At 40.4% G+C, this 12,230-nt stretch overlaps 1 protein-coding gene across 4 annotated transcripts in view; it reads right to left on the reverse strand.

The window, feature by feature from the left end:
* HECTD4 (HECT domain E3 ubiquitin protein ligase 4) overlaps nucleotides 1-12,230 on the reverse strand; it is a 203,454-nt gene that overhangs the window by 105,340 nt on the left and 85,884 nt on the right. For all 4 annotated transcript variants that reach the window (XM_075835129.1, XM_075835119.1, XM_075835110.1 and 1 more), the window contains exons 18-22: nucleotides 10,630-10,754; nucleotides 8,641-8,794; nucleotides 7,073-7,170; nucleotides 5,865-6,063; nucleotides 5,515-5,634 (exon numbers count right to left, since the gene is read on the reverse strand). In XM_075835129.1, the coding sequence (XP_075691244.1) occupies nucleotides 5,515-5,634; nucleotides 5,865-6,063; nucleotides 7,073-7,170; nucleotides 8,641-8,794; nucleotides 10,630-10,754 (696 nt within the window). The remainder of the gene's footprint in view (nucleotides 1-5,514; nucleotides 5,635-5,864; nucleotides 6,064-7,072; nucleotides 7,171-8,640; nucleotides 8,795-10,629; nucleotides 10,755-12,230) is intronic.

Raw genomic sequence — 12,230 nt, forward strand, 5'->3', positions numbered from 1 at the left:
CATACCCCACAGGTATTTAGGTACAGTATTTAAAAAAATAAAATAAAATCAGCATAAAAAAGGGCTGAAATAACACATCAAAATACACGTGTACAATAAAAACAGAATAACAAACAAAAACACCATGCTTTTTTTATGCGGATTACGCATCAGATTTTTTCTGCCTACAAATTACTCCATAGCGCATGCTGTTTGTAGAGCAATTTACATTTCACTAAAAAAATAACAAACTTGTTGTGAAATCCCATAAGAAAATTGATCACGTTTGAATTAACCCCTTAATGACCAGCCTATTTTAGACCTTAATGACCAAGCAATTTTTTACGGTTTTCCATCGTCGCATTCCAAAAGCTATAACTTTTTTATTTTTGCGCCGACATAGCTGTATAAGGTCTTGTTTTTTGTGGTACAAATTGTAATTTTTAGTAGAACAATTTTGGGGTACATAGAATTCATTGATTAACTTTTTTATGGGGGGGGGGGGGGGTTAAAAAAGTGTGGTGAAATTGCTGTTTTTTTTTCTGTCTTAAATTTACTCTGTTTACCGTGTGGTATAAATAACACATTAACTTTATTCAGCGGGTTGTTACGATTGCAACGATACCAAATTTATATAGATTTTGTATGTTTTACTACTTTTACACAGTAAAAACGCTTTTTTTTCAAGATGATTTGTTTTTTGTGTCTCTATATTTGAAGAGCCATAACTTTTTTATTTTTTCGCCGATGCAGTTGTATAAGGGCTTGTGTTTTGCGGGACGACTTGTCGTTTTTATTGGTCCCTTTTTTATCACATTTTTTTTTTAAGGCAGAATTCAAAGAAAACAGCAATTTTTGCATTGCTTTTTATTTTATTTTTTACGACGTTCACCGTGCAGGTTAAATGATGTAATAACTTTAGAGTTGGGGTGGTCATGGGCACGGCAATACCAAATATGTGTATCTTTTTTAGTTTATTTAGGTTTTTTTTAACAATAAAGCAGTTTGTAAGGGGAAAAAGTTGGTTTTTCATTTTTATTTTTTCACTTTTTATTAACTCGTTAGTGACCGCCAATACGCCAGCCACTGATGGGCTTTATTCTGATGCATACGCCTTTTCACAGCGCTGCATCGGAATAAATCTTCCTTTTCTCAGCTACCAGATGTAGCTGAGGGCTGGGAGCGTCCCTGCTCGAACGAGTGAGATCAATATCAGTATCGATCTCATCCGTTTAACCCTTCAGATGCAGTGCTCAAAAGCGAGCGCCGCATCTGAGTGGTTTCGGAGAGAGGGAGGGAGCTCCCTCTCATCCCACCGGCACCCGGGGATAAGATCGCCGGTTGTCATGTCTTCTATGGCAGCCAAGGCCTAATAAAGGCCCCCAGGTCTGCCTGTAGTGTAGGCCTGCTAGTTCATGCCAAAGGCATGGCCTAGTAGATGCCTGTCCGTTTTAAACAGACAGGCAGTAATACACTGCAATACAAAAGCAATGCGGGCTATTATAAAAGCGATCGGATGATCGCATCGTAAAGTCCCCTAGTGGGACTAGTAAAAAAGTACAAAAGAAAAGTTGAATAAAAAGTTCATTAAAAAAAAATTTCAAAACCCACGTTTTCCCCTTACAAAATGCTTTAATATTAAAAAAATAAATAAAAATAAAAGTAAAAAGTTACACATATTTGGTGTCACCGCCCCAACTATAAATTAACCAGCACGGTGAACGCCGTAAAAAATAAAATAAAAAACAATGCAAAAATTGCTGTTTTCTGTGAATCCTGCCATAAAAAATGTGTTCAAAAGTGATAAAAAAAAAAAATCAAAAAAAAAAATCGCATCTACTCCAAAATGGTACAAATCAAAACTACACGTCATCCCGCAAAAAAAAACCCTCAAATATGGAGACACAAAAATAAATAATTTTGAAAAAAAAAGTGTTTTTACTGTGCAAGTAGTAAAACATACCAAATTTGTATAGACTTTGTATCGTTGTAATCGTAACAACCCGTTGAATAAAGTTATTGTGTTATTTATACCACACGGTAAACGGCGTAGATTTAGGATGCAAAAAAGAGTGGCGAAATTTGAGGTTTTTTTCTAGGCCCCCCCCCAAAAAAGTTAATAAAAGTTAATCAATAAATAATATGTACCCCAAAATGGTGCTATTAAAAAATACAACTTGTCCCGCAAAAAACAAGACCTTATGTCGACGCAAAAATAAAAAAGTTATAGCTCTTCGAAAGAGACGATGGAAAAACATAAAAAATGGCTTGGTCATTAGGGCCCAGCATGCAAGCAGGGGGAAGGGGTTAAATTCTTAGAAATGTAACTTTTTTTATGGTTGGAGTAAGACTTCCATGTGTGGGGGTCACAGTCTGATTTCTATTGGGTATTTATCTTTTCTTTGTGTTTTTGACTTTTTTATATGGCTTTTATAATTTTTTTTTTGTTCTATAGTTTTTGCTTTTATAAAATGTTTCTTTCTTTCTTCAATAGGATGACTATTCTAGTGCCTGAAGACCTGAAAATTGAGAAATATTAGAAAACATGATAGCCCATCTCATTCAAAGTTTCAGTCAAGTCCAGACTACCAATTTGGCAATTCTGGCAAATGCCAGATGGGTCATTGTCCCCAGTGAGCTGCTCTATTCCTCATCCCCAGCTTCTGTAGCTCCTTCACCTCCTCTCTGCCCTGTCTCCCCATGCACACAACCGTATTTTTTCCCTCCCGTAAATACTGGCCGTAAATACGGGTCCTTTGTCACACGTTTTTAACCCTTATTAAAGGGCCCATGCCCGTAAATACGGGTCCTGGAAATGATGTCACAATCATGTCCAAACCCCTTAAAAGGGTCACATGATCGCTCAGACGCCATTTTCTCGGCTTCTCTCGATTCAAAAATTGAAATCGCGCGACTTTGCCTAGCAAAATTCCCGTAATTACGGGTGCAAACACGTAGCCACCCGTAATTACGGGAGCCCCATAGACTTTTATGGGCCTGCCCCTGCCGTAATTATGGCCTGAAATAGGACATGTTCTATATTTTTCAATGACAAGGGCACCTTACCGTACGCAAATAGGAAGGTACCCGTGGCCAATAGAAGTCTATGCGTTCGTAATTACGGGCGTTTTTACGGTCGTGTGCATGGGGCCTAAGTCTGTCAATCAACCCAACCCCTGCAGTCTCGGTTGTGATCCTGCTAGGTAAGATTTCACAGCAAGGGTTGGGGCCTCTTAGGAGAAAAGATGGGGCCTCCCAGATTACATTACGGTTTATAACAGGAAGCAGCAGCAGTGTGCTTGTCTACACAGGTGAAGAGAGAGGAGTGAGGGATTGAAGGATGAGACTGTGTTGGGGGGTTTACAGGATGAAAATAATGTTTTTTTTACATGGAACTGTACATTGGAGGGGGCTGATGTTTTGCACATGTCAACGTATGTTGGAGGGGGCTGAAGGGAGGGGGAAGGATGTTTTTCACATAGGGCTGTATGTTGGAGGGCTGAATGGAGGGGAGTGATTTTTTTTTTTACCTGGGACTGTATTTTGGAGGGGTCTGAAGGGAGAGGAGTGATCTTTTGCACATAAACCTGTATACATATTTCCTATTGCAGATACATCTTTCTAATCTGTGGCATACTTAGAAGACCGGGAGCAACATTACCATGGGTCCCCAATTATGACTTTGGATTTTACCACTCAGAAAAGAAGGGCCTGCTGTTTGTTTTTTTCCTCGATGCCCTTTCCAGAACCCATGGGCCAATTCCCCCTTTTGCTAACAATGCAACTCCTCTGGAAAGGGAAGTCGTAATGTAGTTACCTCTCTTTGGTCCAGCACCATATCAACCTGCCATCCGCCACAAGACTTTTGTCGGGGTTGGAAGGGATGTCGGGCGGTGCAATAATCTACAACTGACACCAAATCATGACCTATTCTAGACGACAACAGGCAGGGCTTCAGTGCCTAGGTGAGTCGAGGGAAGCTTTCGTAGGCGCACAGGTATTCCCTACTTATAATTCAAGAATTTTGTTGCCTATCAAGCTATCACATAACTCGTTTTCGGTTTGGGTTAGGGCAGTGACACAGCTATAGGAGTCGCAGTGGTTGCAGTCACGACTGGGCCCTGAACCCATGGGCCCCCCACACCACTTCTGTCCACAGTTACTGTAGTAACTGGGGCCTATGTAGTAAACTACAGTAATATGTCCATATACTTAACCTCCTCACTGCTGAGTCGGGTCCTCTTTGGTTTGCAGCACAGCGCTGAGTTCTGATGTTGTTCAGCATCAGAACGTTGTATGCGTGGCGCAAATAACGCCGTGTATGGGGAGGCCAAAACATATGTCTCAGGGCTTGTGCCCCTAAACTTTTAAGACACTAGCAACGCCCTTGGCTACTAGTGCTGGATTAATGGGTCACTAAAGAGACCCAGCGAAGCAGCTGAAAGTTACAGGTGGGCTGCAGCCATCAGTCGTGAAGAGAAGTTCTTGCCAAGAAGAACCTTTGCACCGGGGCCCATGAGCCTTAAAATACGCCCCTGGAAAAAAGGCAAATTTCTACAATATGGTCAATTACTGCATTTTCTTTCTATTGGCCCGTTTTCACAAGACTCATTGGCCTCAGTCAATATGGAAACATGACTATGATGATCTAAGTGAGGTGGAACAGTTGTTTGTATATTAGATTGCCAAATCTATTATTTTAACACTTGGCTAATAGTATTGTAATAGTACAAAGCACCAAAGTTATTAAAGATGTAATTATTTGGCCCAATTGATTGGTGTACATATATGTTAGCCAAGAGGTGGTGTAAAGAAAATACATTTATTTAATATGCCTAGCAAGTAGCGCCAAATATATGATGCCACATGCCATTTTGATAAATTTGGTGCACTCTGCACAATTTTCACCAACTTGTGCTTCCGAATTGCTTTGAAAAACGCATCTTAAAAACAGCATGCGTTTAATCACGATTTTGCCATGTAGTTTTCGGCCGTGCAGCTATTACAGGTGAATGTTTTCAATGTGCTTCACCTGTAATGGCCGCATGGTTAAAAACCATCCCGCAAAGTTACAGCAAATCGAATAAAAGTAAAACGAATGCGGTTTCTAAAATGAATTTTTCAAGCAATTGGGAAACACATAAAAACCCCAGCAAAACTACAATAAAAATGCTGAAAAAACGTGATAAAAACGCCCTGTGGAAACCAAGCCTAAATGTATAAATTAAAGGAGGGAAGGGAAGAATGGAGGTAATGTAATCCAGGGAAATTATCTCACTGCTTTTGTGGGGTCTGGACGTAATTTTTTAACCCCTGGTGAGGCACAGTTGACAATATTTCAGGGGGTTTGTTCGGTCTTTCTCTTGATCACCAGCTAACAGAAAGGTTTAGCTATGAACCAATAATAAGCCAGATTAGCGCAAAGTTAGGGGATCCTTTTGCATATGCTTCTTCTGGAGCAACTTCCTATTATTTTCCCTTAATAGAATTTATTAGTAACACATGAGCAATGCTTCCCAGATATAACAAGCTTACCTTCACCAAATCTTTCGGCCAGCCAGTTCCCAGAACACTTCTACTTCCATATCCTAATGTATTTCCACCATACTCTGCTACTTTCCGACTGTTCGTATTGGGACCAGCATAGATCACCAACTATGTATGAAAAGAAATGTGAATTATAGTTTGCTACAATGTATCAGTCTGGGGTCCAGTCTGTTTAGCCCACAGAACATTGCCGAGATTGGATACAATTGTATCCTCTTCTTAGCTGTATTATACAGTAATTATGGTAAACTTTATTTACATAAAACCTGAAAACCCCTTTTATTCTAATGTATACTCATACACGGTGCTGCAAATGTTCATTAACCCTATGCACCAACCTTATCATAATCGTATTGTGAGGAACACCTGCTGTCAAAGCGGAGATACAGACATCGAGCACCGGGTATGTGAACACTTTCTTTGAACTTGTAGTTGTCTCTAACAGGATGAGCTGTTTCTACAGTCTTTCCAGCAGCCCATGGTGCTGGAATCTTCAGCCCTGTCAGAAAGCCTGGTTCCTCCTTCTCTTCCAACATCCTACAGGATAGATTAGGACCACGAGAAAATTGAAAGCAGACATATTCATATTACGGAAGCAGTACTGTATTTACATCTCAGGAGCCTGTAGGCACAGATTGTCTGGTCTCTTAGACTTCGTCCATCAAGTAGGCCATACCTTAAGACATATATTGCTTTAAAGAGGTATTTCCATTTAAACATTGAAGTCTGATAGGTGTGGGTCCCACCTTTGTGACCCTCACATATCCGGAGAATGAGGGTCCCACAAACCCATTCGCTGATTCATGACTGCGCAGTCCCCAGAGAGTTCAATGCAGAGGTGGGAAAACGGCCCTATCCATTGTAGTCTTTGATAATTAGAGAGCGGAGCAAGCAGGGACCTGTATCAATCATACTTTTATGGCATATCCTGTGGATATGCCATAAACATTTACAATGGGAATGCCCCTTTAAAATGTTTGTCTGCTCTAACAAAATGAAGCAAAATATTGCGCTTCTCACAATACCTAGCACCATGCAAGCTTCCCCTTGTTCCCCACTGGGCGCTCTCCTCTGACTCCCACTTCACTGTGAGTGCCTAAATAAACATATTAATACCCATAATTTCCTTATGAATGCACATACCCTTCCTGCAGGCCCGCCTATTGGCACAGCTCTACTGTGCCTATAGGTAAAGCCAGATAGATAAGGCTTAGCGGGTTTCCTAATGGAAGCCCTCAATTTCCCTTAAGAAGCATATCGATTTTTTATATCGGGGAATACTTTACTAAGCGGCTTCCTGTAACCTCCCGAAGCTGTGTATAAAGAAACACTTGTTTCATGGTGTCAGTAAGACAAAAGTCTTCAGACCATCCGTTGATGGAAAATCTGTGTGTGATATAAAGACCCCTCCTAATGACCATATACAGTCCAATTTTTGTTTGGCTAGAATGGAGCCATGTGCATCCAGCCAAGCAAGAACCAAGTACATAAGAAAATTATTAAAACCAAATTCTCAACAGTCACTTATTAACAGGATAAAAATTACCTATCTGGTAATAATTTGCTCTTCTGTTCTGAAATTCCACTTGTAGAGCTCCCAATATCTGCCAGAGCTGTGCACTGGGTTTTAAGAAGAAGAGCAGTCTGAAGACAAAATGTCAGGAAAACATGAAAAATAGAAATATTTATTGAAAACAAAGAGAACACAATATTAACACTATTTTAAAAGGATTATTTGAAAAATGGCTCAACATTTACATTTTTGTGTACACAAACATTTTGTATAAAAATAAAAGTGTTAATTAAATTATTACAATTTGTAAATCACATTAGGGCCTTTTCATATCCGCGTTGGGTTTCCGTTCATGGGTTCTGTTAAATGTTTCAGTTGGAGGAACCCATGAAAGGAAAGCCAAATGAAAACCATAGCTTCCGTTTGAATTACCATTTATTTCAATGGTAATGCTTCCATTGCATTTGGTTTTCCGTTCCGTAAGGTTTCCGTTTTTTTTAGTGGAAACCGCACAGTTGACTACGCTATTGCTTCCGCTAAAAAAAACGTAAACCTTACGGAACAGAAACAATTCAGAAGCCATTTGCAATAGAAGCATTACCAGTGAAATCAATGGTAATACACAAGGAACCTATGGTTTCCGTTTGGCTTTCCGTTCATGGGTTCCTCCAACGGAAAAGTCTAACGGAACCCGTGAACGGAAGCCCAACATTGATGTGAACACAGCCTTATTTAACATGATCATTTCAAAGTCCATCAATTTGTTTTAAAGAGGCTCTGTCACCAGATTTTGCAAACCCTATCTGCTATTGCAGCAGATCGGCGCTGCAATGTAGATTACAGTAACGTTTTTATTTTAAAAAAACGAGCATTTTTGGCCAAGTTATGACCATTTTTGTAGTTATGCAAATGAGGCTTGCAAAAGTACAACTGGGCGTGTATTATGTGCGTACATCGGGGCGTTTTTACTACTTTTACTAGCTGGGCGCTCTGATGAGAAGTAACATCCTCTTCTCTTCAGAACGCCCAGCTTGTGACAGTGCAGATCTGTGACGTCACTCACAGGTCCTGCATCGTGACGGCCACATCGGCACCAGAGGCTACAGTTGATTCTGCATCAGCGTTTGCAGGTAAGATCGACTTACCTGCAAACGCTGATGCTGCTGCAGAATCAACTGTAGCCTCTGGTGCCGATGTGGCCGTCACGATGCAGGACCTGTGAGTGACGTCACAGATCTGCACTGTCAGAAGCTGGGCGTTCTGAAGAGAAGAGGATGTTACTTCTCATCAGAGCGCCCAGCTAGTAAAAGTAGTAAAAACGCCCCGATGTACGCACCTAATACACGCCCACTTGGACTTTTACTTTTAAACACACCCACTTGGACTTTTGCAAGCCTCATTTGCATAACTACAAAAATGGTCATAACTTGGCCAAAAATGCTCGTTTTTTTAAAATAAAAACGTTACTGTAATCTACATTGCAGCGCCTATCTGCTGCAATAGCAGATAGGGGTTGCAAAATCTGGTGACAGAGCCTCTTTAACTGTACAACATGCCTTCAGCACTGGAAGTCAAAGACATAAGAGAGTTCAATTCCTTACCTGACTGGTGTACAGCACAAGTTGTACAAGTTGGGGCATCAGAGCATCTGCCATGGTTAAAGTTTGTAGATTTGGGTGCATGAGGGATGTTAGGAGAACAGGAAGGAGATGGCCAAGCATGGTGGACTTTGTAATTTGCTCTAAACCCTTTAATCTGAAATATAATTACCAAATCACGTTAACTATGAATATAAACACACGCGCACGCACACACTCTCTGAGGCGCATTTACACATAAGTGTCAATAGAGAACACAAAAACGATGTATAATATTGGAGAAGAACAAAAGCTTCAAAAACACACAATACGTTTATTTAAATAAATAATATTTAAAAAAAAAACAAAACAGATGTCGCAACCACAGAAAATAATTTCATACTGATAAACGTGAATAGAACATTCTGCAATATAAAAGGTTTTTTTTTTGGAGGGGGAATTTGAAGAGATTATTTAATTTGGTTCTCAGCTAAATTAGAACAGGAACAGGTCTTTCCAGTTAATGTGGTTTTCCCATCTTAGACATTTATGGCATATCAACAGGATATTCCATAAACGTACCTATCTCGAGAAAGGTGGTCCTTCGACCTCATCTTTGTCTGGTGAGGCAGCCGCATTGAACAAAAACTTAGTGGAGAGGTGGCCAGGATTACAGTTATGGAAAAAGTGTAGCAAAGCGAGCTACGCAGTTTCCATGAATCCAAAGTTATGAAAACATCATAGATCACTGTGCTACGCTGTTTCCATAACTTCCATTCGCTTCACCTTATCCCCTGGCCACCTCTCCAATGAGTCTCCGCCTGGGAGGGTCCTTCTTGAGATAAGTGCGGTCCAAAGAGCTGGGACACGCATATATCAAAAATGTAAGGTATATTCTGTAATATACTATAAATGTCTAAAATGGGAATGCCCCTTTAAGCAACTAGTCCACATCTTTCCCCTACAGCTGACCATACACGTTACACAGCATTGTCCAAATCCATTGTTTTAGGCAGGATAAGCTAAGAATGCACATGGTGCCAAACCTAGAGAGATATCATGGCCAATTGAGTCCCTATCCCCACAAAAGGCATACAAAATATGTAATACAAATATGTATTGCATCAGATTCTGGCTGCATGTATCATCCAGGTTTTGAAGATCAATTTCACAAAATCATATTCAGGAAAACTAAGCCGGTTACATTTGGAATAAATTGGTGGCGCTGCATTAGTTAGGCTATGTGAACACGGTCATCATGGCTTCAGTTCATAACGGAAGCGATTACGCTGTGTCGGATCAGTTATCTAAAAGAGTTAACAGATCCCGCTGACTATAAAGGGGTCCATCTGGGTTTCCGTCATTTCAATGCCAAAAATAACCCTGCTATCCCTGCTCATAAAAGAAAACTGAGACACTGACGGAACCCGCATAGAAGGCTCGGAATGCATGCGTGAAAAGAAACTTACCTAAAACTTGATGTCAAGTTAGGAGAATAAATAAACACTTCATCAAAAATCAAATGTTAGCTACACTGGCGTAAAAATAAAAGTGATCTTTGATCTAGTCATGCAGAAACCTAGTTATATATATTTTTTAAGATTCATTGCCCTTGTGTTTTCAAAACTAACAGCCTCCTACATACATTTGCAGGGAACACTTAGGCCTCTTTCACACGACCGTTGTACGACTCGGGCCGTTTTTGACGGCATCCGAGTGGCACCCGATAGTCTTCACGGACCCATTCACTTTGACGGGTGAATCGGGGCCGTGAAAAATGGTCTGAGTCTCCGATCCGAGGAAAGATAGAACATGTCCTATGTTTTCTCGGATCATGGATGGGACTCGGACGGCACACTCGACCGTGTGCTTGAGCCGTTACGGTTCATTTAATGTACTACTTAGACATGCTGGATGTACACGAAAGTGAAGATTTTTAGAAAACGGACCAGATTCCAGTTGATTTTTTTTTCTACTGACCACTGTGGGTAAAGTGATAACATATTTACATACCTAACATCCCTGTCTGGAAGATCACTGTTGATGAGAGCAGTTGTGACACGTTGGAGCATGTCGAGGACTTCATCACATCCCGTTAATATTTGTGTTGATAAGCCTAAAATGCTAGTCTGAAGTTCCTAAATTAGAGGGGGAAAAAGCAATAAAAAAATTAAACAGACCCCAGATTAGTTAATATACATTTGAAACACAAATGCCGCTAAATGTGTGTCATAGTGTGGTGATCTTAAAATATAAATTTTTTAACTGCTATTAAAAAGGTTTCTAAACTACACACTATTTAAATTTGGCAACATTCGCAAAATCCCAAAACTTGTTGAATGTAAACAGGATGTTGGGAAAAATAGGGCGCTCTCATCCACACTACATAAGGCCACATGCACACAGCAATTCTGTGTACATGGAGGCAACTGGAAGTGTGGTCCTGTATTGCACTCTGTGTGCTGCCATGTGAGGAAACATTCTTCTCTAAAAGAAATTGCTCTGGCATCCATTGGAGCATGCCAATATTTTTGGGTTATAAAAACAGACACGTGCCTTGAATCCAGAATAAAGTGGCCATAGTGCAAGCAAAATTGGTACAGTATGGCGATCAATTACTAGTGATTTTAGTAGAGAGATCAAGGTAATAGAAAATTACCTGTGTAGCTTAGGCCTTGGTATCGATATGGTCAAGAGATCAATCATGTAATCAATCATGAGCAATCATGTAACCACATCAGTCATGGATGCCAGCAGGAGCATGCGCTGAAGTCTCAGTAGGACTCACAGTATTGGGAATCTTAATGCCCACCAGCTGGAGACAGAATATTCAATCTATCTGACTTATCAGTCACTTCCACACAGTGGAGATTTGGTCAAATTTTTTTCATCCTTCTTTTCAGGCCAAAATTAATTGCAAGAAAATAGAAGTATACATCTTTCCATTGTACTGTTTCTATGTTTAGGACCCCCGTTCCTCTTCACTGCATGATCGCAGTGAGGAAAGTTTTGAATGGAGCGGCGGTCGCGCGTGTGCACTGCCGCTCCATTCAATGTCTATGGGGACGACGGAAACCGAGTACGGGGTACGGAGTACAAATAGTGTAAATGTGTTTTCTAGAACCTCTTCACAAAAACACAGAAAAACAATCTAAACAGTGGTCAGTGAAAAGACAAGAACCAACTTAAAGAGGCTCTGTCACCACATTATAAGTGGCCTATCTTGTACATGATGTGATCGGCGCTGTAATGTAGATTACAGCAGTGTTATTTATTTAGAAAAACGAACATTTTTGACGGAGTTACGACCTATTTTAGTTTTCTGCTAATGACTTTCTCAATGGACAACTGGGCGTGTTTTACTTTTTGACTAAGTGGGCGTTTTTTTCCTCATCATTTCTTTAACAACTGGAGCGTGAAAAACACGGACAGCACACGGATGACCTCCGTTTTTTCTCGCACGCATTGACTCTTTTCTTTGAGATTTCCAGCAAGGGAAACAAAATCTCGTTTACCTCCGTAATCTCGCGAGATTACGCGTGGCTTGCTGGAATCTCACAGAAAAGATTCAGAAGTGTCAGGATTCTGAATACACATGACGTCCAGGCTGGATG

This window comes from Rhinoderma darwinii, chromosome 1 (assembly GCF_050947455.1).
Source record: "Rhinoderma darwinii isolate aRhiDar2 chromosome 1, aRhiDar2.hap1, whole genome shotgun sequence".
NCBI classification, from domain to species: Eukaryota; Metazoa; Chordata; class Amphibia; order Anura; family Rhinodermatidae; genus Rhinoderma; species Rhinoderma darwinii.